Genomic DNA, 26,133 nt, shown 5'->3' with positions numbered 1-26,133 from the left:
TTTGAGTGAGCAGTCACTCAGCAGGGTCACGGTCAACATTTCCAATACTGCCAATACCTGCATGTAGTTGAATTTCATTTTTGTGACGTCATATGTTTACATATTTGCCAAATGTCGCAGATCAACACAGGCCTGCGATCTGCTGCGATAACATTGCTCATTAGGTTGTTTTATTAACAGAAACACTAACATGTATTAAGGGCTTGTTTGAATCGACAAAACATCCTCTAAACAGAAAACATTTTACCGTATGTGGCGCACTTTATCGGTACGCAAAATTACACACACAACAAATAAATGCGCGCGTCAGGTTTTAGACATGGAACTTTTACATTACAATGAAAGCACGAATTTTGCATACCGCATTTGCGAGACTCTTGTGCAAAAGGAACATTTTACCACAGTGCCTCTATTCTCGGGCGGACATCCGGGGAATTTCACCGCCTGGCAACCATTAGTGATGAAAGGCCGAAAACTTTCAGAGAACTGTACCTGGGGACACTTGTTGATACTCCCCCGAACAGGGTAACAAAATTACCCCTATATATACAACATATATACATTTGGTTGCTCATGATTATTTCAAAGTTGAGTTCGTGCTGTTTTCCCGACATTAGCTGTTTTCACCATCTCTTCGATCGGCGTTCCATTACAGCTCGCGTAGAACCCATAACAAAATACAAACTAAGGATAAGCGCCCATCGCTTTCGAAATAATGTACCAGTCTCTGATTTCAGTTTGTGAAATAAAAAAAATTGAAAATGAGCAATACCGTCATGTCAGTTATACACTAAGGAAAGAAAAACACATTATTCAAGACAACAAAAACAATGGATAGTTATTAATATTTTAAATAATAAAAATGAAACCATTATAAATGACATGGCGAAACACGTTTATAAGTTATAATATATAAATTCAATTAAAAGTGAAATGCTTAAACCAGCTGCTTCAGAAAATTCAAATTAACTAGTTTTTCTATGTTTAGAAATTTGAGCGTCTTGTTTGATTTTTTCCTGTATTGTTAGTGTTGTATTACTTTTTTGTATTTTTCATTAAAAATTCAAATATGGGATACGATAGCAATAAAGATTCTATTCTACATGGTTCAGTGGTGCGCATCTTCAGTTAGCAACATAAAACGTTCTGTGACGTAGTTCCGCTCCAGAGAATAGGCTATAGAGGGACTGTGACTATTAATATTACGTGCCCAGGGCACTCAGCAGCAAAATTCATGTGTTTTAGGGGTGGGCGCTTACCAGATAATAAAATTATCCATTAGTCCTTTTACTAAACCCCATTTTTTTTTTATGTTCCATCCATTTTTTTATGCTTTGTCACTCGCTTCACAGCCACCATCCTCATATATTAGTATTGTCGAGTGCCTTCTTGTACATGTTAATTTCTTCCTGATTTGCTAACTTTGTCGTTGGCTATTCAACAACATACATTTAATAAAGAGTAAACCATCAATACTAGGTGAATCCAGTTGATTAGCGAAAAACCTGCAAATGAACTCTTTTCATTCTATGAAAAACACTAACATTAAATTTCCATCATGCGTTTTTATGAATTGCGCTCATATACAGTAACTGCTCTGCGGACCCCATTATATCCTGCAAAACTGCAACAGCTCCCTCTATATTTCAGAATATATATATAGTTTCTTGAAAAATGAAGAAATATTTAATGATATATTTTATATTGTACATGAAATAAGATACTGCTTAAAAATGAACTGATCCTAAACCAGCAGGTGAAACAAACAGTGTACATTCATGGTTTGTGTGCAGTAAACTATTCTGTAAACTGTTTCACGATTTCAGAATGTAATGACAACATTTTGTGAAAGTCATTGATGTTCCATGTTGTGGGACACCCAAACAAAAATTCACTGCTAGAAAATACATAAGTTGCAGAATTTACAAAACAAATGCAATTTACAATAAAGGCCACTTAGGAACAAATTGATAATCGGACAGTAGTATGGCATATCAGTTGGTTGTTGGGCACATATTTACACTCGGACCAAACCATTTTCTCGTCTTGGATGCGTTTTTTTTCATTTTCTGTTCATGATTGGATAGAAAAAAAAACGAACTACAAATATTCCAATATTATTCATTAAAAAATAAAATCGTTTTTGTAGGATGGTAACTTTTTGAGGTCACCCCGACCAAACTGAAGCAAATAAGTTTTTTTTATCAGACATCAATCTTTTGACGTTGCCCCCTTAATTAACAGCATTTTTTTTCTAAATGGAAATAGAATGTTTTAATGAAATAGAAATTGAGTGTATTAATTAAATATAGTGAAACTTCTCGAATTCTGTACTGACAATCAAGTATTTTTGCCTGAAACTACAATTCCTCAAATGATTTCCTGTGAATCGTTTTAATTTCATGACAATAATTTTCATCATTTTAGAAATTGTAAAATTTTGTAGCTGTACAAATTTCTCTGCTGTTGTAGAGTATCAGTGACTTCCGCAATTTTTGTTCAACATGAATGCCAAATTAAATCACGACAAACTTTTCACCACTATCTTATATTCTTCAATATTTCTGGAAATGAACCCTAATTTTGGAGCCAACAGACAAAACTTGAGTCTATTTGCAGTTATTACTCAAACGAATTTGGCCATTTTTGTCCCAATCTTCTGAAGGAAATTGCAGACTATAAACTGAACTATTTTGTGATGGAAAGTGGGAACTGGTGGTGAAAGGGTTAAGTAGCTTACATAACATGGATGAAGCAAAGTTGTTTACTCTCAAATTCAGATCTCAGTAACCTTATTCAATCACACATTTGAAGGGGCATGGGCTGTAACTCTTTAACACGTTATAATCATTGCATCAAACATGGTTCCATTTCACATATACAACATTGATAAAAAATGTTTTCACAGAATTAGAATGTGCGCTGACTACAGAGCTGTTTTTCTTGTTTACTTACCAGTATCTACGTTATGTCATCAACAGTGAGATTTGGGGGACAAAAAGACGATGTTTTGAAATGTAATATCAAGTTTCATAATTTATTTCCAAAATAATTTATACAATAATTTGGTACAAACTATTTCACAGCATAATTTTGTGGCTGGGTATTACTTGATCTTTGACATAGTATCTGCTTTCTGTATTTACAAGAGACACCTAAATAAAATAGAAAGTAATACTCCAGTGTACCATTGCAATAATTTTTTTTATTTACACACTCCAACCACCTTTCTATGAGAAATGAATGCTGTGTGTTGCAGTGTTAATGCTGTATGGTTTGCTTATTTAACAAGTTGAGGTGGAGCCTACAGTATTCAATCACAGTAATCAAGTATGTAATCATTTTTCCATTTGTAATTATTTTTTTACTATTCTCAGATATCCCTGCGTGTCCTCTGTAAACGTGGGCATGGATGATATATCGATATCAGAATCAGGATGCTCATCGTAAACTTTACAAGAATCTTTTGTCCCATGTACACAATCACTGTAGACTCCATTCTCCTTTCTAGTCATCGCAAAATCTTGTCTGATTCGCATGTATCCTTCTTCGTCTTCTGTGAAATCCAGTTCTGTCAAGATGGGGTCCTCAGAGCATGGCAGATTTTTTGAAGAAGGGTCCTCAGATGAGCTGTATCTTGCTACGTCCTCATCAAAATCTTTATAGAGTTCTTGATTTTTCTTGTATGTATATTTACCATGAATATTTGATACTGCATTCTTGGATTCATCATGTTTATCAGAAAACTTGTTATTTAAATGATTTAATATCGCTTCTTGTTCTCTCTCCTCATCATTTTCAACATCTTGACCATCACCTTCAGAAACACTGCCCTCTGTAGTCTCAAATGAACAATTTGAATATGCTTCTGCGTCCTGCTTTGTGCATTTTCCTGTTATTGGCACACACGACTTAAAGAATGTTGAAACTTTAGATTGTCTGGTAGGCTGCTGAAATGCAGGCATTTTTGTAAAGACAATATCACTTGCAAAATGAAGCCTTGGTTTCTTTTTCACAGATGGGTCAATCTGTAATAAAACAGTTAATATTTAGTTGAAGGATTATCAATCAGTTTAACTAAAAAAATTTTGAATTAAAAATTCTCATTTTAGTACACAGGGGGATTACTCTATTATAATATACCGTATTAGCAATGACAAAAAACTGGGGCCAATGACATTACAAAGAAAGTTGAACATTATAAATATAAAAAAAATATTGTCATTTTAAAAGTCACCAAACTTTTTAAAATGGTATTCAAGTTTTAACAGTTTGGCCACATTAATACATGTGGGATAGAACGTTTTCTACTGTGAAATTGCTTAAACGTCCAATTCAAAGAGTTTGTGATGCAGCAATTGAAACAACCATACTAAAGTTTATTTGAGCGTTTCATGAAAACATTGAGATTTTTGGTCATTTTGCACAGAGATTCATAGATCAAGTTATACTCATGGCCAAACAGCATCTTTCATCTTTATATATATTAATATATTTCACAATTTCAAACAGAAACAAGAGGTTTCAATTGGCCGATTGAATAACAATGGAACATTTTCAAATGACATTATTGTGCACTGCCATTGGAATTCATAATATATATAAATATTTGTTGCACCTGGTATACTCAATTCATATGATAAATCTAAAATAATAAAACATTTTTGATATATAAAACAGAGTTTATCCAAATTGTTCACCCTAATATGAGCATATATTTGAACTAGCAGGAATTGTGTGGCCTATCATGTGCACTGTGAAACTGTATCAAACATCTGCAATATAACTTTACGTTTCGATGGTTTGGTGCACGTGTTCTGTGTCAACACAGTTTTTACCTTCATGACAGGAAATAGTAACTAATGAATGTTGGGTCATTCATAGCACTGGTTAACATTCACAACATACACACAAAACAAAAACCTGTGTCATGTCTTCCACCCAGTGCTACACGACCAAATATTACCCATGATGCAGTGCACTAATAATATCCTTGCAAAGGTACACCCCTAACCGGAGATCCTGTACAATAATAAGGGAAAAAGTACATGTCCATGCTTTTGGCAATCATGCATTAAAGTTAGTATGTGCATGTTTTTTTTTGTTTTGTTTTTTTGTTGCTTTTTTAAGGTTTTTGACAAAACCAATTTTTCAGTATAACAGAGCACATTTCTTATGACAATTTTAAATTAATTATAATTAGGTAATCAGTTGTTCTGACGTAGGTAAGACAGGAAAATTAAATAATTCTGCTTCAGCTTGAATAAAGTTTATAAGAACGATTTTAACTTACCTTTTCTCTTCCCCTGGTTGTTAGCCATACATCACATGGCTGCGGTTGGTGGTGATCAGTCTTCATTGATTTTCTTTTTCTTTGTTTGCTCATAACACTTTTTACCCTCTGATATCGGACCTGTGCCGGCCGTGGCCCAACTATTCACTGTCTTGGTACAAATATGTTCCGAACACGATAATTGGCAACAGTGTAACAATATACTGAAATAAGTGGATATGTTGTATTCAAATGGGCGTCATTCAATACCAGCAACGATTAAAAAAATAAAATAAAAAAAGACAACTTCTGATATTAACCACATTTGCGTGAATCGTTCGAGTCTCCCGCTCAACCATTTACAGTCTGTGTTTTCATTATTATTCATAATTATGATTACTAATTTCAAAACACCATTTTTATGGTAAAAATATACAGACATTTTAAAAATAGTAATAAATATAATAGGAACACATTTTGATGTGGAATAGATGTCCAGAAATGTTTCTAATGTTGCCGAAACACGATCTACAAAGCTATTCATTTGACCTTTGTCCTTCAAAACAACAAACTTATCGCAGACAGTATCGTGTGGAATCGTACCATTCAGTATGCCAGTCACTGGTTTACAACGTAAACCGCGATGTCAACGCGTCGCGCCTCACTTGGACTAGTATTTATATTATTATTATTGTAAATAACATGACATCTGAAAACGACAATCGTGCCATCGTTGCCGTTGACGTCGGAACAACAACAGTGAGATGCCATGTGTACGATAGCCGGGCGAGGCTCATATCAGAAAGCTTTCAACAGGTACGTATAGGGTTGAGTACCGGTGCGCTGGTGTGAAGGCGTGGTGGTTGTTGTGGCAGTTATGGCGTCTGACCGTACCTGGAATCTGAACATAGTGATGCACATGTGGATGTATTAGGTGACCTCATTGTGACCCCAGTCATTGTAAATCGAATCTACATGTACGCGATCCTGTTTAGTCACAGTATGTAATAATACGCCCACCGATCCCGGTGCCACGTACTCACATATCCCGAGACACCTTACTAGTTAACACAATCGCCGACATACCGACACTTCACAACCACACATCGTGTTATTAGTTTGCTATAATCTGACTACTTTATATTTAATAAGCGGGAATAAAATAGATTGTATTTCTGGAATAACGCACGGTCCCTGGAGTCGCACTGTCTGTGCACTGTCTAAGGAAAATAGTATAAAACAAATTTATTCTACGACGTACTGGATAAAATTAAAACATTTTAAGAAATATATACAACTATGTGAATATTCCCTTACTATTACAACAGCAACAACAGTTTTTGCGGAAAAGATATTTTGTTGAAAATGAACACTGAATACCTGGAAGCACAGTCACTCTACTAGTAGAGTGACTGTGCTGGAAGTGACTGTTGTTACAAAGACAAACTAGAAATCAGTCAAATACAGGCTAAAAAAACAAACAAAAAAATGAAACACCAAAAATACAGGAAATTGAAAAAAAAAAAAAAAAAAAAAAAAAAAGGCAAAGCAAACATCAAAAATAAAATTACAGTTTGAAAAAGCAAAATCTCTCCTATAAACAAACCAAATTTAAACGACTGACTTTCTTGAAACAAAAGATGAACTAACACAACAGCGCATGTCCAATTTGCATAAAATTCAAACTGGACGCATGAGCAGTGCTCACAGGAAAGAACGTGAAGGATTAATCAATTTGAAATACAACTAATTTGAAATATTGGCATTGTAAGAAAGTTTGTTTTCTCCTGAATCTCATCAAATGTTTTCAAATGACATGGTTATGAAGAAAAAAGTAAATTTTTTTATTAACTATTAGTTTTTCACACTTTGCTCGCTCAACTCACCACGTAGGTTTGATGTCCAGGTAATAAACTTAATGACAGATACAAATTGCTTTACCGTGATAAAGAAATGGGTCATCTGTCAGGTTTGAGAAATTCTGTAAACTATAGTGAGTAACTAACAAATTTTATTTACAGGCAATACTCAACAACTTTGCTAAAAATTATGTATATAAAATTATTCAAGGTATTATTTAATTTCCTAAATAAAGTATTTAAAAACGTTTTAAGCTGATTTATACATTAAATATGCATACAAATTCAAAGTGTACTGTAAAGGGGGTAATTATTCACTGTGTTTTAATTTAGCTTATTTCGCTGAGTGGAAAAATGCGCTAAATAAAAACACAGTGAATATGTAAAATTTAGCATAAAACACATTATCTAAATGACGAAACCGTGAATTTAAAATCCACTGAATATGCCTGAAATGGTAAATCAGTGAAATTTAAACCCAGTGAAAATTAGTCATTTTACAGTACATGTCTCTTGGTGGTCACTCTTTCAGCTGTAATGTACTATATAAAGTTTAGAATCCATTAGCCTGACAAGGTTGCCATTAGTTACTGAATCTTGGTCCAAAGTTTGTCATGAAATGCTAATAAAAGCATTTCCTAAAAATTTCCTTTTTTGGTGTGAGTCCAGTGGAAATAATGTAATGAATTATTCTGGTTGGCAATGTTTTTTTTATTATTTATGTTAATTTGAAACAAGAAAAGAAATGTCCTTGCCATTGGTGATGCAACCATACTAAAGCAAGTTGACTTTCTTAAAGTTTCATATAAAGAAAAATCTCATCACCCTATAACTTTTTTATGAAACTTGTCTGTCTTTTGTGCAGCTTAAAATTTTGCAACCGTCACCAGGATGTAAAGAAATTTGTCCAGACTCCCTCTGGTCACAGTTCACAGAAGTAATAAAAGATGCGATATCAGGTACCTTTTACTTCATTAACAATTATGTGTGAAAAGATAAACAGAAATCTCAAACGTAGAAACAAAAGCAGAAGTCTGTCTTGGCATTGAGGGCAGCAATTATTATCACTTCGATTTTTTTTAGAAAAATATTGTGTAGATATAAAAATTAAAAATTTGTCTTTATTGCATATGCTTAACTCATTTTCTTTCATTATCAGCATCAAAAACGTCTACATTAGAAGAGATTGTTGCTATGGGGATATCAACACACAGGGGTACCTACACACTATGGGACAGGTATGCATTATTATATGTCATGAATATTGATGGTTACAATACATGAATTGAGTTGTATCGCATCATATTTTACAAACAAATTCAGTATTTCCATGGTGATGAGTAGAAAGATCAACGTATTATGCAATTTATAATTTATGGTCTCAGCAGTGCTAGTTGAAAAACTTTTTTTTTTTTAAATGTATATACATGTATATGTTCCAAAATTGCTAATGCTTTAAAAAGTTTTGGTGTTTTTGCATAAAAAATCAATCTTTTATGTGAATATTTGTGTATTTAAGTCATTTAAAAGCCGGGAAACAAAAAAAGACTAGGAAGTTTTCTCTTTACAACTCCCTTGTTTGAACAAGCAAAATCAGTTTAATCTAACCTTCCATTTTCCCACAATTACCCTAGTAAACTCATCTTGTCTCATGTTTGTACAATGTTTTTCAGGGCTGATACAAGAAAATTCTAATCATAGTTTCCTGAGAGCTTAGATTAAAAAGTCATCATTCCTGACCATGTTTCAGCAGGCACATTGTAATATCACTTCTTTAACCTTTTAAAATAACATTACTTTTCCTGGCAACATTTCTTTTGCAATATTTTGCCTGTTTTATATATTTTTGTATATTTTATTTTTATAATTTTAGACCAAATACTTATAATTTCCTATTTGCTACAATACTGGATCAAAATTATATTATATTTTGTGATGTTGACTTTGCCACTCAATGGTTTGAATAGATGTATGATTCCTCTCACTATTAACAATACGGTTATGAATACTAAATGCATTTTGGAAAAACTGTCCAACTAAATAATCAAATTCCCAAATTTTATGAGATACCATAGTGTTCCATGTTGACCTAATCCCTGAACAAACTCTGCTTGATACAAGACATATTTTCACTTATTATTTATTTTAATTTCTCTGTTTACTATGACTATGACATAACTCTGTGGTTTTTTTTGTCAGGAAAACTGGTAAAGTTCTTCATAATTTTATCACATGGCAGGACACTAGAGCTGCTGAATTTGTTGATTCTGTTAATAAATCAATTTCATATGGGGTATGTATGAATTTATTATTTTATACCTTGTAATGTTACCTTTAACCACACTAGTGAGTGAGAATAAAATTATCTTAAAGGGTGGTAGTCGTCGCGCCATGCATGTGTGAGATATATGGGTCTAATATAAACAAAGATGGCAACTTTCACTGTTGTGCAGAGTACAAACTGAGGCGTTATTATGCTTTAATTCGGTATTTTTTAGGTGATTGGAAGGTATCAAAGGTCAAACCTCATACAATGTACTTGTGATTTCCATTAGAAGAATGCATTGGATTGTGGGAAAATCAATGTTTATCAACGTAAATGTCGCACATGCACAGTGCGATTACTGTCGCCCTTTAAAAATAATTCCAAAGTATATTTTTTTTCTACCCGCTTCTGTATCATTTGTTGTTCTTCTTGCCAATACTGTAGCCAATTGAATGGTCCACTTAGTAATTTTTTTGTTTAATAAAATATTTTTCTTTCTCCAAGCGCTATAACTTGGAGTTTGAACTTCTTTGAAATTTTGTTTATGAACTATTTGAAGTATAATAAAAAGAACCTCTTAAGTTTGTGAACAAATCAAGCTAAATCCCTTTTTCACAAATTTAGGGAGTTGTTTTTCAAGAATTACATTTGTTTACCAAACTATAAACATAAGCAAAAAATTAAATATGTGAAAAAAATAATAATTTTAAGAACAAATTAAATAAAAAAGCCCAAACTAAGTTCTTATTTAGTCTCAGTCATTGAATGCAAGTTACTGAATTCCCACAAAGCCATGCAAATGAAACTCTGCATATAAAATATTTTGAAACATCTATGGTAAATGGAAACAGTATGATATATTTTTTTCCCTGGGGACTACCCTTTGCCCTCATGACTACCGGTAATCAGTTTATTGACTATGACGTGAGTATTGTGACTTGTGAAAAATACTTACCCCAATGTGCTATGTGTAAATATAGGAATGTAGTATACACCCCTGTAGAGTATGTCACTGGCTGAGATTCATTCACTAATGAATGTGACTTTGGGAGGGAATCAAATTAACAAAATTTAGAGTTTCTGTTGAAATCATGCTTCCAATTGGAAAAGGCACATATAGTAACATCAATATTAGTAGTCTTTCATATGTTTGCAGATGACTTAGGACAGTTGTGGTCATTTTGAGACCTGCTCAGCTCATGTCGAAATCACATATTTACTAGGATTTGTTGATCTGTTAGTTGACCTAAACATGACAGATGATGCGCATGTTCTTCCTGATTCTATGTGTTGTTAGGGTATTTCATATAAATACTTGTGCCCACGAATGGTATTAAAAGAAGAAAGCAAAAAGGCAGATTGATGTAATGTAGTTCACCGCACAACTATTGTCACAACCATTAAGGTTGTGATGATTTTAGCACCGATCTTCACATCTGCTGAGATTAGATCGTGGTTTTGTTTTCGGAATGTACTGACTTGATCCAAAACTGTTCACAGAGATATGGGACATGTGTTGCGACAGCTTCAATGCTTGGCATGTGCCAAGATCTCTAACCTGTACACAACTATTGTCACAACCATTCAAATAAAAATGTCTATTTATAGATAGATAAACCAGAACAATGACTTGAAAGATTAATTTGCAATCAAAGAAGATAATCATTGTCATCCAAATGATTCTATGAAGTGTATTTACTGACTCCTACCAGCATAGTCCCAGGGATAATATGTTTGGTCTTTAAACAATCCCATGTAGCAACACATAAGTAAACTTGAACTCTATAGTGTACAGATCTACAGTGATCAAAATATTCTAGAAAACATTTGTTGTGTTTTCAATGAATTAATAGTTTCAGTAAATTGCAAAAAAACTATGGGTAGTGTATGTAATATTTCTCAATCAAGTGAGAAAGTAAAAAAACTATAGAATGGTTGTCATGGAAACAGATGAATTTTCAGGCATAAATATACAGAAATAAAGTTATTATAATTTACCGACAAATATTACAACTATTTGGAGAGAAATGAATTTATTCGACCCTCAATTTGAGTGGAACATACTCTCAATAAAGGTAGTACATTCTGTAATTATCATATTAATACTTTTATCCCATTTCTGTTGTTCCTGTGTTATATTTTCAGGTGGTGAAAGGTGGCGCTAAATTCTTGCATTTTTTTACCCGAATGACACGATGGAGAGCAGCTAGTTCATTCATCTTTAGCACTCAGCATGTAAGTACTGTATACATCTATAAACCGATTCAATAGAAGCATTGTAGTACCGGTATATTGAAATACCGGCTCACAATATATATTAACTTAAATAAAATCACAACAATAATCCTAGAATGCTGATAATACACCAGTTAATTTATTCAAAATATCAGTAAAAAAAGATTTCATTTCATGAGAATTATGCCAACCCTTATGCAAAGTATACCATCACAGATCCCAATACATTTAATTCCAGTGTAATTATTGCTGAGTTGCATCTACCCATCAATACATTTCAATTTGGTGAGTGTGTTAAACACACATTTCATTTTCTCTGCCAAGATGGCTGCCCCTTCAAAACCTTTCCATGGAAATGGAGAAAAATAAATTAAATTTGATCGATTGATACTGATCTTAATTATTATTTACCGGTAAAGTACTTCCACCACTTCCAACCCCTCCCCCTCCCAAACCAGGAAAATCATAATAATATAACCACTTTCTATCTTGTAGGCCATATTGAGACTTGCATGGTATTTCGACCAACATCCTGAGGTAAAAATATATATCATGATACAATGTTAAATATTGTGTTAAATTGTCACATAAGTTAAAAAAAAAACATATTTGCAATGTGTGAATCGCAAAAAATATCGAAATAACACCCTTAAAATGTTGCACATATATGTTTGGGGTTATAGTACCAACAAATCTCAGATCACTTTAATGAATCACATGATTAGATGACGTACTGATTGTGACACTTTAACTACAAATAATAGACTACAAATAATAGACTAATGACTCAGTCTGTAATACCGATGGTCAGTCTGTGTATGCATGTTTCCAGTGATGGCACTGAAGGGCATGAAGGTCACGGCCTAACCGGTGATGACTCAGAATTCTATGTTGACTACATAGTTAGATTGAGATTCACCAGGCCAGATCATTAATATCAATAATTTACCATCATTTATTGTCTGTCATGGTAGCCATAGGAACATAATGACATATCGGTAACATAAAGATAATCCTTCACCAGTACCCTGGTATATTTAGGACAGATTAATCTTTGAATGGCTTGACTATGGAATCTTCTAACCTGCACATACTGTAAAATACTTTATTTTTGCTTGGATTTAATTTTCGTTATTTTTGCAGAAAGACTGATTCAGTGAAAATAAAATCCAGCGAATATACCTTTTTTCCTATAATTTACATTCAACTCATCAAAAATGAGTGAAAATAAATTCCATACAAAACACCTAAAAAGTATTTTCAGCGAAAATTAATTCCAGCTAAAATAAAGTATTCTACGATATTACTAAAGTTATGCGGCCTGTAGAAACCCGACAAACCAAATAATGTACAGCAGGGCAAATAAAAACAATTTCAAATAAATTTATTGCATACACATAAATTATGTTATTAATGTAAATTGTACCAGTGGTGCAGAAAATAACATGTTTCTTTTTTTTAGGTTAAATGTCGAGCTGAAGCTGGTGAAATCATGTTTGGAACAATTGACACATGGCTGGTATGGAAATTAACCGGGGGTGAGTGCAGCTGCGTAAGATTTCATTTTACTCTTACTGTTTAGTCTTTGTCAGTTTATGAAGATCTATGACAGTAATGTTATATTACTATGAGGTTATGGCAATAATAACGCAAAGTATGTCCAAAGAATACAGGGAGATTATCCACTGACATGCAGCTGAGGTGTCCGTGTGATGAGTGCATATATATTGTTGTATCCTCCCAAAAACCTGACTATTATACATTTTCTGGATCCAGCTGTGCAAGATAGTGAACATTTTTTAACTGCTATGAACTTTTTCTGTCATTTTGGAAATCTTATGTTATCATTCCATATTTGGAATTTGCATTTCCTAATATTTAAATACAGATGCAGATACCCTGTGCAATACTGCAATATTACGACAGGCTGTAACTTATAGGGGTACAGTGAAAGATGTATAATAATATTAAATTCTTTTTTTATGCAAAATAATCCCAGGTTGTACAAAAAATCATCAAAAAGTCCAGAATGCTTGCCTGGCACAGTAATTTTAATTTTTAAATTAAATTTAATTGAAGTACATTAGTTGCAGTGTGTGAGATGAAATTAAAACTGAATACTAGTTTGCTAATTTTATATCCAGTTAGATTCTACCATTTATTTCATCACCCCAATAATCAGTATGTAAAAGTTTTTTTTTTTTTTTTTATAAATCAATGTAGGGAAAAAACATGTGACTGATTATTCCAATGGTTGCTCTACTGGAATGTTTGATCCTTATGTGGTAAGTAACGTATATTTCTAGAGAGAATTACTAGACAGTTTCTACACTTATGACTGATATTTGTCACTGTTTTGTGTTTTAGGGAATGGAAACTATGAGCTTAAATTCCCCAAAACTTGACCATGGCCGGCTGACCATGCCTTGACCATGCCTGTTACCAGCCCTTTGAACGTACAAGAAGCGGATCTCCAATAAACCAAAAATTGCATTTGATTTATACTGAATCATAAAAATATTTTTAGAAAGACCTCTGTAATTTATTTACTTTGGAATATTAGTGTACTTCTGAATAATGTATTGCGGGGTAGAGCTGACCATAAAAACTCAAATTATGATTTTTATACATTAATGTTTGGTTTTTTATTTCAGATGAGTTGGAATTGGATTTATTTCACGTTACTGGGTTTGCCTATGACAATTTTACCAAAGCTCCAAGACACGTGGTAAGTTCTAACTCTCTATAAAGCAGACTAATGGCTAAGTACGTAAGACTCTGTTTTGATAAGCTTTTTTTTTGTTACCCCAAACTATGTAATTTTCAATGCTAGACATTTTCTTGATTTCATATTTTCGTGGCATTCAGGAGGAATTTTTACTACTGGTACTACAAATTTTGATATTTCTTATTGTATTGCAAAATTCATGAATGTTTATATACTGACTTTAGGCATTATTCATGAAAACAATTTGTAGGTATAGATTGTAGAACATGATTGCACGTCTATGCAGATTTGTACCAACAATGAAACATTTTCCATTCATTGCGAGATTCTGCGTTATGCTTAGAATCGAACAAAGATCATAGTGATGTCAAAATTGCATGGGAATCAACAAGCAAAAGTATTCAAAGAAAAGTTAAATTCAAAATCAAATCATTTGATCTTTGTGGCCAATGTTCGGTCCGCACCTTTCACGCAATATGCAAATATCACAGGGAACAGAAAATCGTCGTTTCACAACTTTACGACACAGCATGTTGATAAGTGCATAACAGAGAAAATGTGAGAGAATCTGGTAATACTGGTGTTTTGATTTCAAAATTTGTTAATGCAATTTTGTATAGAAATGATATTAAATTACTTCAACTCGATCTGAATCAAATCAAGGCAGCCTTACCGGTACTGTCTTGTAGTGTGGAAAGTTTCATGAACATGAACTTAGGAATTACGGGACATACTGAAATAAAAAACAACATCAAACTTGGGTGAAATTTTGTGAGCCGGCATATAGAATCAATATAATCCATGATGAAAAACTGCTGAAAAACAAACAAAATGAAAATGTTTGTTTGCTGTGAATGTGTGTTTGTTTTTTGAATATAAACGAAATGCCAAGAGGATTGAATTTGTGATTTGTAGCGGCTAGTTCTTTCATGAACATTGATCAACAGTTAAAGGAATCATTCTGTATTTATTAAAATAACATAAAATGTTTCTTTTTTTTCACCTTGTTAGTGATGACTATGGAAACTGTATGGCAGATATATTTGGCACTGAGATTCCCATTGCTGCAGTTGTAAGTACATGTTCTTGTTGCTATGGTGATTATGTGTATGTTGAACTACCCAGTGCACCAATCTGATGATACTATGACAGTCCATTCATATTTGCATTCTGTAATTTTGTTGTGCATACGCAACTGCAATTTGACATCAAGAGTGGAAGGACAGACCTGGAAGTAAGGTTTAAATGTTTTCACTATGTTTTCACAATCATAGATTGAAGAAAAGGTGTAAAATGTCTGTTGTAGTAACTATTTTCTTGTGGTTCTAATAAATCAAACAACTTTTATTCTTGCATGTTCAAATATTATTATCAACCAGTATATTACAATTACGTTTTGTATTTCTCGAATGTACCGGATTTTGCCGTAAATTGGCCCATCCAAAAATCACCCCTGGGTGATTTTTCACGGCTGGTGGGCCCTTATTTGGTGTTCAAAATTTCCAAAAATGATCATCAAATATTTTGTATGTGACTTCTATTTTCTTCATGTAAGATGGCGATTCTCTACCTGCACTAAAAACTAAGAGGGTGTTATTTGACCTGATAGGTGAAATCGCTAATTAACCAATCAAAATGATGGATGATTGATGCCAACATGTTCAAATTACCATAGCTCATTTAAATATGTTAATGTCATTGAACGCAACACCGAGGAGATTTGTCGATGTTGTAATACAATCTTTTGGATTGGATTTTGATGGAAAAACGGCATGATTTTTTTTAGATAAAAAATTAGTTGTTTTCAAAAGATAAACTGAGCATTTGAAGAATAATTTAACATTGTTTACAATGATAACAGCTCATTGTCGAAACGAAGCTTACCCATTCATGCTAGTCACAACAAACATCATATCTAAAAAAAGATTCATCCCTTCATGAAATTCACTGTTAGTGCTGTATGTGGTGAATATTATTTTTAACAATGCTAATATTTTCTGTGGGAAAGGCTGAAATGTTTTCACTATGTTTTGTAGGTTGCTGATCAACAGAGTGCTATGTTTGGTGAATGTTGTTTTGAGAGAGGTGATGTTAAATGTACAATGGGTACCGGTACATTTATGGATATTAATGTTGGTAGACATCCGACAGCATCCAAAACAGGTACAGACAGGGATTTAGAAGATAAGTGTATGCAACTAGTGGTGATATTATCCCATCCTGTGTGCTCACCAATCAAATTATATCACACAATTCAGTGGAAGATTTGATTGATTGTGTAAATATAAATTAGCGAGAATATCATTTTATTTAATAAAATCAAAATGCTTATACTAGTCAGGGTTCTCCCTAGGGCATTATAGAGTAGGAGTTTCCAACTGTTAAATTTTGGATAAACAATAGTGCCATTTTAGCATAACAATAGAAGTCATTATATACATGTTCTAACATATTCATTGTTATGCAAATTGATTCTGTATACAATTATTCTGGGGAGAACGCTAATAGCAATACTTGTTTTTTGAATAATCATGGACACTTGCAAAACAGCTTGAAACAAACACTTTAAGTACTTTAACAGAATTTGCGCCAGTATTTCAGGAAACGTGAGTTTGCCTTGTTTTTTTGTGTGATTATATCACATTTCACATGATTTTGAATTTGGTCCTTCATTGCATGTCCTGTTTCATAAACTGAATAACCCTCTTTTTTTATGAATAATTTGGTACAGGGTATTCCTGATGACTTGTGGGTCATGTGAGTCACAAATTCTTTAAGCATTTCAGTGTGGTCATCAACAAGTCAGTGTGCAGAAACACATAAGAGACAGAATAACCCCCCCCCCCCCCCCCCAGTGTGCAGTGTGGCCTTTCTCTAACTTGAGTATAAAATGAATGCGCAGAATGTGTGTCATCAAATTGAGCATAGTTGTGTAGTGCTCTTTCATTTTAATTTTCAAACATGTCACTGATGACAGTGACTGGTGGCAAACTCTAAAAGCAGTGGGTCATAAATTCTGCTTTTTTGATAATAATTTTATCCCAGGTAGTGCTGGTTGGGATATAGTGGTTACCAATGTCTATATGCGATGACTGACAAAAATGGCTTGTACTGATCCAATACTTCTCCTTACGGAATGTGATGTTATGTTGCCATGTTGTTCTAGTACCGGGGGGGGGGGGGGGGGGGGGTACTTCCCCAATTGAGATGTGCACTACTATTAGCTTGATCTAGTTACCTTGGTTACAGTTGCTGGTATATCACAGTCCTCCAGTTGGAACAGTGACCTCCACCCACACCTCAAAAATAATGCCAGAGGATCTGCCATCTCCAATGACTTCCTTGTATTATAATTCTTTTGCAGGTTTGTACTCGCTAGTGTGTTGGAAAATCAAAGATGAAATCGTTTTCATGTGTGAGGGTAACTCTGCAGATACTGGCACTTCAGTAGATTGGGGGCAAAAAATAGGTAACGCAACTGGACTACTGTTTTTTATGAAAACTGTCATGCTATAGCAATAGTAAACAGATGCTAGTTGCTTGTTGCTTCCTACTCATGATTCTACATTATTCAGTCTCTTATGAAAATCATTTTCGATCTTGTAATGGGTATTATCGTGAGCGAACATCCGGGCATTTTCATCGCCTGGCAACCACAACTCATGGAAAACAGAGGTCGAAAACTCTCAAAAAACTGTACTTTGGGATAGTTGTTGAGACTCCCCTGAACAGTGTAACGAGATTACCCCGACATAAATTTGGTTGTTTCTGCTATTTTCTCGACTTTAGCTGTTTTCAACGGTTCTTCAACCGGCATTCCACAGCAGCTCGCGCAGAGTCTGTGTAAGTACATTATACAGTGGTGCGCGTCATAGCAGCAAGCAGCAGTGACATAACCCTGCTCCCAAGAATAGTGGCCATCTCATGATTGACCATTCAACGATTTTTTTTTTACAGGATTGTATGACAACATAGGAGATACGTCTAAACTCGCCAATTCTGTTGACAACTCCAATGGTACTTGTTTTGTGCCTGGATTTAGTGGAATTCAAGTAAGTTAAACACCTTTGTATGTTGCTGTAATTGAACATTGTTGTTACTCTTCATGATATAGTATTGTAACCAATTGTAACAAATTGGTTTATTTCACACTTGACAGGCGCCAGTGAACGACGACAGTGCCTGTTGTGCATTTATGGGTCTAAAACCAACCACAAAAAAAGAACACATGATTCGAGCAATGCTGGAATCCTTCGCATTCAGGTATGTATCAATACCCCCTAGAGTTCATGGAAGAAAAAAGAACATGGACAACTGGCCTAGAATTATTTTGGTATTTTTAGTCCCCGTTCGGACGCAGTCCGAAAACGGGGACTTATGTTTTGCCCTGTGTGCGTCCGTTCGTCCGTCCGTCCGTGCGTCCGTGCGTCCGTGATCACCTGTATCTCGAACATGCATGGACCGATTAAGTTCAAACTTCACTCATACATCACACATTATATGGGACATATGCACATGCATTTTTTTCATGATCCGATTAACGATAGCCGAATAGCGACCATTTTAAGGCCGAAAATGCATCAAAATCGCACATTTTCACCATTCCGGACCCGGATCTCAGTTATGCATGGACGGATTTTGTTCAAATTTGGTACATACATTAAACATAATAGGACCTTGATGCACGTCATTTTTTTTTCCGGATCAAGTTCGAAATAGCCGACTGGCGGCCATTTTGTTTTAAAGAATTCAGTTCTGGATCCGTATCCGAGACATGTCTGGATTGATCAAGTTCAAACTTCACACACACAAGGTACATCATGTCACAAATATGTATGTGCATTTGTTTCATGATCTCATTAACGATAGCCAAATGGCGGCCGCTTTAAGGCCGAAAATGCATTGAAATCGCACATTTTCACCATTCCGGACCCGTATCTCAGTTATGCATGGACGGATTTTGTTCAAATTTGGTACATACATTAAACATAATAGGACCTTGATGCACGTCTTTTTTTTTTCCCGGATCAAGTTCGAAATGGCCGACTGGCGGCCATTTTGTTAAAGAATTCAGTTCTGGATCCGTATCCAAGACATGTCTGGATTGATCAAGTTCAAACTTCACACACACATGGTACATCATGTCACAAATAGATATGTGCATTTGTTTCATGATCTGCTTAACAATAGCGAAATGATGGCCATTTTAAGGCCGAAAATGCATCAAAATCACGTATTTTCACAATTCCAGAACCGGATCTCAGTCATGCATGGATGGATTTTGTTCAGATTTAGCACAATGTGTTGTACATATGCAGGTGCATTTCGGTCATGATCTGCTTTGAATGTATATGTCACTCAAATATGAACGGAACGGGGACGTGTCATTGACAATGACTTGTTAATTATATGTCTCAAACTATTGTTAAACTCCACATAGATAACAATGTGTAGGGTTGTTTTATGCATAATGGAACCAATGAGTCAAGTAGCCACAATTTAAAAAGACAGTATATGAGTGTTTTGTCTTGTTTTTAAAATGAAATAGTAACAACATTAATCAAAGAATTTGAAAGGTTCCAAAATGAAGTTGATAGACTGGTATTGCCAGTAATAGTGTGTCAGCCCGCCATTTCAAAAGTGACTGGTTTTGTCTAAAATTTCGTCATTCACAAATTTAGGTTTGTGGTTTGGTTGTCCTGGTAACTAAAACAGTTTGAAATACAAGCATGCCACTCCTTGCAAAAAGTTGTTTTTCAAAATGGAGAGGATTGCATTCATTGCCAACCTGAACGGGGTCAAGCATCGTACAAATTGTAGTTCATGTTACAATATCATTATACTTTTGTTACCATTGTAGATTCAAGCAGCTCTACGACACTGCAATGGCGGAACTTAAACACCCTATGTCAAGTTACATCAAGTAAGTTGGATCATGTCACTTTAACAAAATAATTTTAGAGCTTCTTCTTCAGACTTCATTGACGTACAGTTTCCTGCGTAAATAGTAAACAAAACAGCCATTTTGAATCGGAACTTGACTGATGTATACCAGTAACTTGATTTGAACTGGTTTGGGAATGGCGAGAATACTTGATTTTGATGTATTATTAGTTTTAAAATAAATACCATTTGAGCATCTTTCATTAAATTGTGAAACAAGTGTGACACGATGAATTAGAGAAGTTTATACATGATTAGTCAAGGCATGTTAGTGATGTCTCTGGAACAAAATGGCTGCCAGATGGTCAATTTTGAATCCAATTTAAAAAACAAAATGATGTGACCAAGGTTCTATTATATTCATTAAATGTAATGTGTTCAAAAAAAATCTGTCTATGCAAGACTGGGATCTATTTTCGGAATGACAAAAATGCTTGATTTTGATAAATTTTTAGCACTAAAATGATTTTCTCTCGGACATATTGAATCAGCTCACATAATGTATTTGTATCCCAAGTTGTAAGATGTATGTATGAAGTATTATGAAAACAAAAGATCTATGTAGACTTTAATTACTATATTGAGGGCGCTAAAATATGCAAGATATATTTTACGTATTAGGGCAGATGTAGTTCAAACAGTGAAGCAATGTTATTTAAAATCTTCCACACACACTGATGGACCAGTATATGTGTAAGTGTGTGGTTTAGAAATTCCTGTTTGTAAAAAAAAAAAATAGTTTTTTTAATATTCAATAATATAGTCTAATGTGTTAGGTTAACAAATTGGTTCTAGTTCTTGAAAAAGAATTGTAAATATGACTGCCAGACCAGTTACCTTATCACAGATTTTATCCTTTATGTACTTATTTTTTGTTTGTTTAATTGAAGGAACAGTTTTATACTTTAGTAATGCTTAAAGCATTCACAGACTTACCAAAATCAATGGGAAAAAGAAGTCAGCAGGAAATGTGATAATCATGTTAATCGGGAACAATGCTGTAAAATATTGTTAAACAAACTGGAACAAATGTTTTTGATTTCATTCTGACAGGATAGATGGTGGCGTTGCTAATAATGACTTTGTGGTTCAACTTGTTGCTGATTTAACAAATAAACCGGTTGATAAAGCCAAGAATTTAGACACCACGTGTCTAGGAGCGGCTTTTTTAGCAGGTCTTCAGACAGGTAACTTTCAGAGTGTCATGTATCTTATGAGTCACTTTGCTCCCTTGTCAGTTCTGATTAATATATTGTATGCCGATATCTGTGATTTTCAAAATTTAATAAATAATTTTCGTTCAAAACTACCCCTCAAAAACTAGATTGTTGCTTTGATGTTCATCAGCCAGACCTTGTGTGGCTTTCTGCCACATTTATTCATGTCATTTAGAGTGACTTTGTGTGGTGTTGATAGTGGTGTGGTGAGTTTGTATGTTTGTATCCTCCAAGGTGCTTCTGTTTACCATTTGGAATTGCTAGAAGTGTAAGGTTCCCCCAATGTGCTTATCATTTGGAATCACTTAGTTTGTATTGTTCAGGTGTGTGCATTTTCATAGATCATATGATATATGTACCAAGTTTTATTGGAATCTGACGATTGGTTCTTGAGATATCAGTCGAAAAGATTGTCCGCTTCATGCATAAGAGTAAAAAATAATTGTTGGTTTTATTCAACAGGTATCTGGAAGGACAAGGAAGAACTTAAAAATCTCAGAGAAAGTATGAGAGTATTTCAACCACGGAATAATCAGGATCAGTATCATAAAATTTACAAAATATGGGAGAAATCGGTGCAGAGATGTCGAAAATGGAACACCGAATAATGAACTTGTAATTTACTTAAAACTGAGTAAATGAAGCATGATTTCATGTAAAAGTGCTCATTTACCTCAAACAGTCTTACCGGTATTTTTTAATTGAAATTATGTCTGTCAGAAATTTTGCTATTGTATTAAAACAGCCTTCAGGTTTTTAGATTTGCAATACTTAAGAAGATTTTTTAAATGGTTTTCTGTGACCGACTACTTTCATAAATGGTTTTCTGTGACCGACTACTTTCATAAATGGTTTTCTGTGACCGACTACTTTCATAAATGGTTTTCTGTGACCGACTACTTTCATAAATGGTTTTCTGTGACCGACTACTTTCATAAATGGTTTTCTGTGACCTGAATACTTTCATAAATTGGCAAACTAAGCTAACAGTCACTATTGTATAATTTTGAAACTAGACCACTTAAGTCTTTTTGTTTTCATGCTCAGGTCACACAAGTCGGCAGAATTTCATTTAAATATTTAAATCAGTTGTTCTTTCATAATTAGGCTACAAGTCATTGTTTTACAATTAGTATTTTATATCGTAAACCGTTATTTGTTGCTAGATATGTTGTCAGCACTTTGCCAGCACTTCGCCAATATTTGCAGAGACTCGTTTGTCTGCTGAATTTTAAGCAGTTAACAATAAATAATAACACATGCATTACCTGAAACTTACTATGCAAATCAGTATCTATGGTTTTGTATTGTTCAGGTCTACGTTCTCCCCAGGATTTTGTGAGCAATAAGAAAATACAGTTGCAATACTTGTGGTATGAAATGCATATAACTCATTTCTGGGCTTTCATTAAAAAGAAAACAAAAATGAAATAAATTAGTTAAATTATTATTTGTTACCACAAGAAAGCAAACAAAATTTACGAGAGAGCAATGCACCCTTGTTCAGGGACACACTACATATGGTAGCACAAAACAGTGTTGTATGTGGTGTTTAATACTATGGTATTTTCCTTGTATTTCTTCTCAAATAGCCTCAAATAATAGGGGCTATGTAAATAGTAAGCAAAATTGGCACATAACACAGATTAAACCTTTGAGTGTCAATTTTTTTTTTCCACTCAAACTAGAGTGAATTTTCACCAAATTCAATCTTGATTTTGAACCAAATATATAGAGACAAATGTTTTGAATCAAATACATTGTAATTAATTTGACATTTTGACAATGTTTTAAGTAGGTTAAATGTCCTTTGGCTCCGACATCATCAATATTATGGGCATGACCAACAGACCAAGGACAGACAACAAACATCACATCGAACAGACATCCACCATGCACAATTACACCTGCTCTCCCACAAAATAACAAGTACCCATTATTTTATTTTATGTATTATAACAAGTGACACATTATTCAATAGCATACATACATTGTGTGCTGAAAAAAAAAACTGAAATACACAGTGAATGTTACTTTCAGCCACAGATACTGTTTTTTATTTAGTAACAGTGTTTCAGCAGTGTGAGTCACTCAAATTTTCAAATGTAAAATTATTGAAATGAATTCAGAGATTCTCAAACGCAAGTTATTTCACTACTGAATGCACCACAGCGATCCCAGCTCCGAAGCAGTAAGAGTTTTAACAGAGATAATTAGTCACAGATTGAAGTGTTCATGTTAGATAGAACAAGGGTTCTAGCACCATATTTTACGCACACAACATATTTAAAAATCCGTTTTTCATGAATAGACTGGAAACAAAATGGCCAAACTATTGTGCAAACAAGTGTTTTTCATCATTGCACATCAGCGCACATGTAATCGACTGAGCTTACCTTTCAAATATTGCTGGAGACAACAGGACATGTTTTTTTTATTCATTTTCAAACTGAAACAATTTTACTTACAGGAATCGAAAGAACCTAACAAGTATTTCATTTCTGGTGGCAGGCCTTTGCAATGACCTATAACGTCATGTGAACCGTGCTGCGTATGTATTTGTTGCCTCTTTTTCTCATGTGCATAGCAAGTTGAGATCACAATTTGTTTTTTAATGGTTCATACATTGTATCGTAATTCCAATTTCTGCCTATACAGAGAAAATTTGGCGCTGCTGAGCAGGATGAAAAGGTCTAGGAGTCGTATAAATATTATTTATTGTGATCACCAATTGGTTTGAGTACAATAGAGGGGAGTGGTCTAAAATTCTCATGCTTTCCATTTATTGTTTTACACTGATTATATTTGATGTACATATTCAGTAGAAAGCACACAAGTACCGAATTGTGGGCTTGACCATTATGATTTATTTTTACCATAAACTCAGCCCAAAGAGTACATACAGTAAAGTGTTTGAATATATCAATAGATTGCAAGGTACAAAGCTAAAAATGTGGGGTATATGATAAATATATACAGATACAGATACCAGAGTATGTTAACCAAATATTTGCTGAATATTTCATTATAACATACCAATTATTAGGACAACACAATTGTTGAATACATTGCATTATGGGTAAACCAAAATGACTGGCTTATTTTGTATGTGGTATTCATAATCGACCTACTTAATTTAAAATATATGTACCAGTAAGTTTTTTACAAATAATTTGTAATTAAAATATGAAGTATTGTATAACATTGATCTAGCGTAATGTGTACTATTATAAATCTAGCTTTGAAAACAGTAGAAAACTCTGCAGTACTTTGCCACTACTTTGCAGTACTTTGCCACTATTTTGCAGTACTTTGCCACTCCTTTGCAGTACTTTGACACTACTTTGCAGTACTTTGCCACTACGTTGCAGTACTTTGCCATACTTTGCCACAATATTGCTGTACTTTGCCACTACTTTGCAGTACTTTGCAGTGCTTTGCTACTATTTTGCACTACTTTGCAGTAGTTTGCCACTACTTTGCAGTACTTTGCCACTACTTTGCAGTACTTTGCTACTACTTTGCCACTATTTTGCAGTACTTTGCCACTACTTTGCAGTACTTTGCCACTACTTTGCCGTACTTTGCCACTACTTTGCAGTACTTTGCCACTACTTTGCAGTACTTTGCCACTACGTTGCAGTACTTTGCCATACTTTGCCACTACTTTGCAGTACTTTGCCATACTTTGCCACTACTTTGCAGTACTTTGCCACTACTTTGCCACTATTTTGCCACTACTTCGCAGTACTTTGCCACTACTTTGCCATTTCTTTGCTATACTTTGCCCAACTTTGCAGTGTTTTGCAGGACTTTGCAATTACTTTGCTATACTTTGCCACTACTTTGCACTACCTTGCCATACTTTGCCACTGTTTTGCAGTACTGTGTCACTATTTTGCAGTACTTTCCCACTGCTTTGCAGTACTTTGCCACTACATTGCAGTGTTTTGCAGGACTTTGCCACTACTTTGCAACTACTTTGCAGTACTTTGCCACTACTTTGCAGTACTTTCCCACAACATTGCAGTACTTTGCCACTACTTTGCAGTACTTTGCCACTACGTTGCAGTACTTTGCCACTACTTTGCCACTAATTTGCAGGACTTTGCCACTACGTTGCAGTACTTTGCCATACTTTGCCACTACGTTGCAGTACTTTGCCATACTTTGCCACTACTTTGCAGTACTTTGCCACTACTTTGCCACTAATTTGCAGGACTTTGCCACTCCTTTGCAGTACTTTGCCACTCCTTTGCAGTACTTTGCCACTACTTTGCAGTACTTTGCCACTATTTTGCCACTACTTTGCAGTACTCTGCCACTGCTTTGCAGTACTTTGCCACTATTTTGCCACTACTTTGCAGTACTTTGCCACTCCTTTGCAGTACTTTGCCACTCCTTTGCAGTACTTTGCCACTACTTTGCAGTACTTTGCCACTACATTTCAGTACTTTGCCACTACTTTGCAGTAGTTTGCCACTACTTTGCAGTACTTTGCAGTGCTTTGCCACTACTTTGCAGTACTTTGCCACTACTTTGCAGTGCTTTGCCGTACTTTGCCACTACATTGCAGTACTTTGCCACTACATTGCAGTACTTTGCCACTACTT

At 34.4% G+C, this 26,133-nt stretch overlaps 2 protein-coding genes across 3 annotated transcripts; one reads left to right on the top strand and one right to left on the bottom strand.

Annotated features, from left to right (window-relative positions):
* Positions 1–3,016: 3,016 nt before the first annotated feature.
* Positions 3,017–6,226, bottom strand: LOC102804123 (uncharacterized). 2 transcript variants are annotated; one of them, XM_085498815.1, is made up of 3 exons: positions 6,167–6,226; positions 5,294–5,496; positions 3,017–4,028 (listed from the first exon to the last, which is right to left on the bottom strand). In XM_085498815.1, the coding sequence occupies exons 2-3, from the start codon at positions 5,384–5,386 to the stop codon at positions 3,357–3,359; spliced, it is 765 nt and encodes a 254-aa protein (XP_085354941.1). In that variant the 5' UTR covers positions 5,387–5,496; positions 6,167–6,226; the 3' UTR covers positions 3,017–3,356. The 2 variants fall into 2 exon arrangements, with proteins under 2 accessions (XP_085354941.1, XP_006826055.1); XM_006825992.3 differs by lacking the exon at positions 6,167–6,226 and adding an exon at positions 5,876–6,157.
* Positions 5,855–24,726, top strand: LOC102804000 (glycerol kinase 5-like). The gene is made up of 17 exons (XM_085498823.1): positions 5,855–6,088; positions 7,997–8,090; positions 8,291–8,369; positions 9,331–9,424; positions 11,543–11,632; positions 12,128–12,169; positions 13,095–13,170; positions 13,856–13,917; positions 14,287–14,360; positions 15,372–15,432; positions 16,397–16,523; positions 17,725–17,829; positions 18,318–18,412; positions 18,520–18,623; positions 20,221–20,283; positions 21,357–21,490; positions 21,983–24,726. The coding sequence occupies exons 1-17, from the start codon at positions 5,975–5,977 to the stop codon at positions 22,126–22,128; spliced, it is 1,560 nt and encodes a 519-aa protein (XP_085354949.1). The 5' UTR covers positions 5,855–5,974; the 3' UTR covers positions 22,129–24,726.
* Positions 24,727–26,133: the final 1,407 nt, after the last annotated feature.

The sequence above is a fragment of the Saccoglossus kowalevskii genome, chromosome 1 (genome assembly GCF_978046115.1).
Source record: "Saccoglossus kowalevskii chromosome 1, keSacKowa6.1, whole genome shotgun sequence".
Lineage (NCBI taxonomy): Eukaryota > Metazoa > Hemichordata > Enteropneusta > Harrimaniidae > Saccoglossus > Saccoglossus kowalevskii.
The sequence above is the reverse complement of the archived record's forward strand: the minus strand, read 5'-3'. Positions and strand labels throughout refer to the sequence as shown.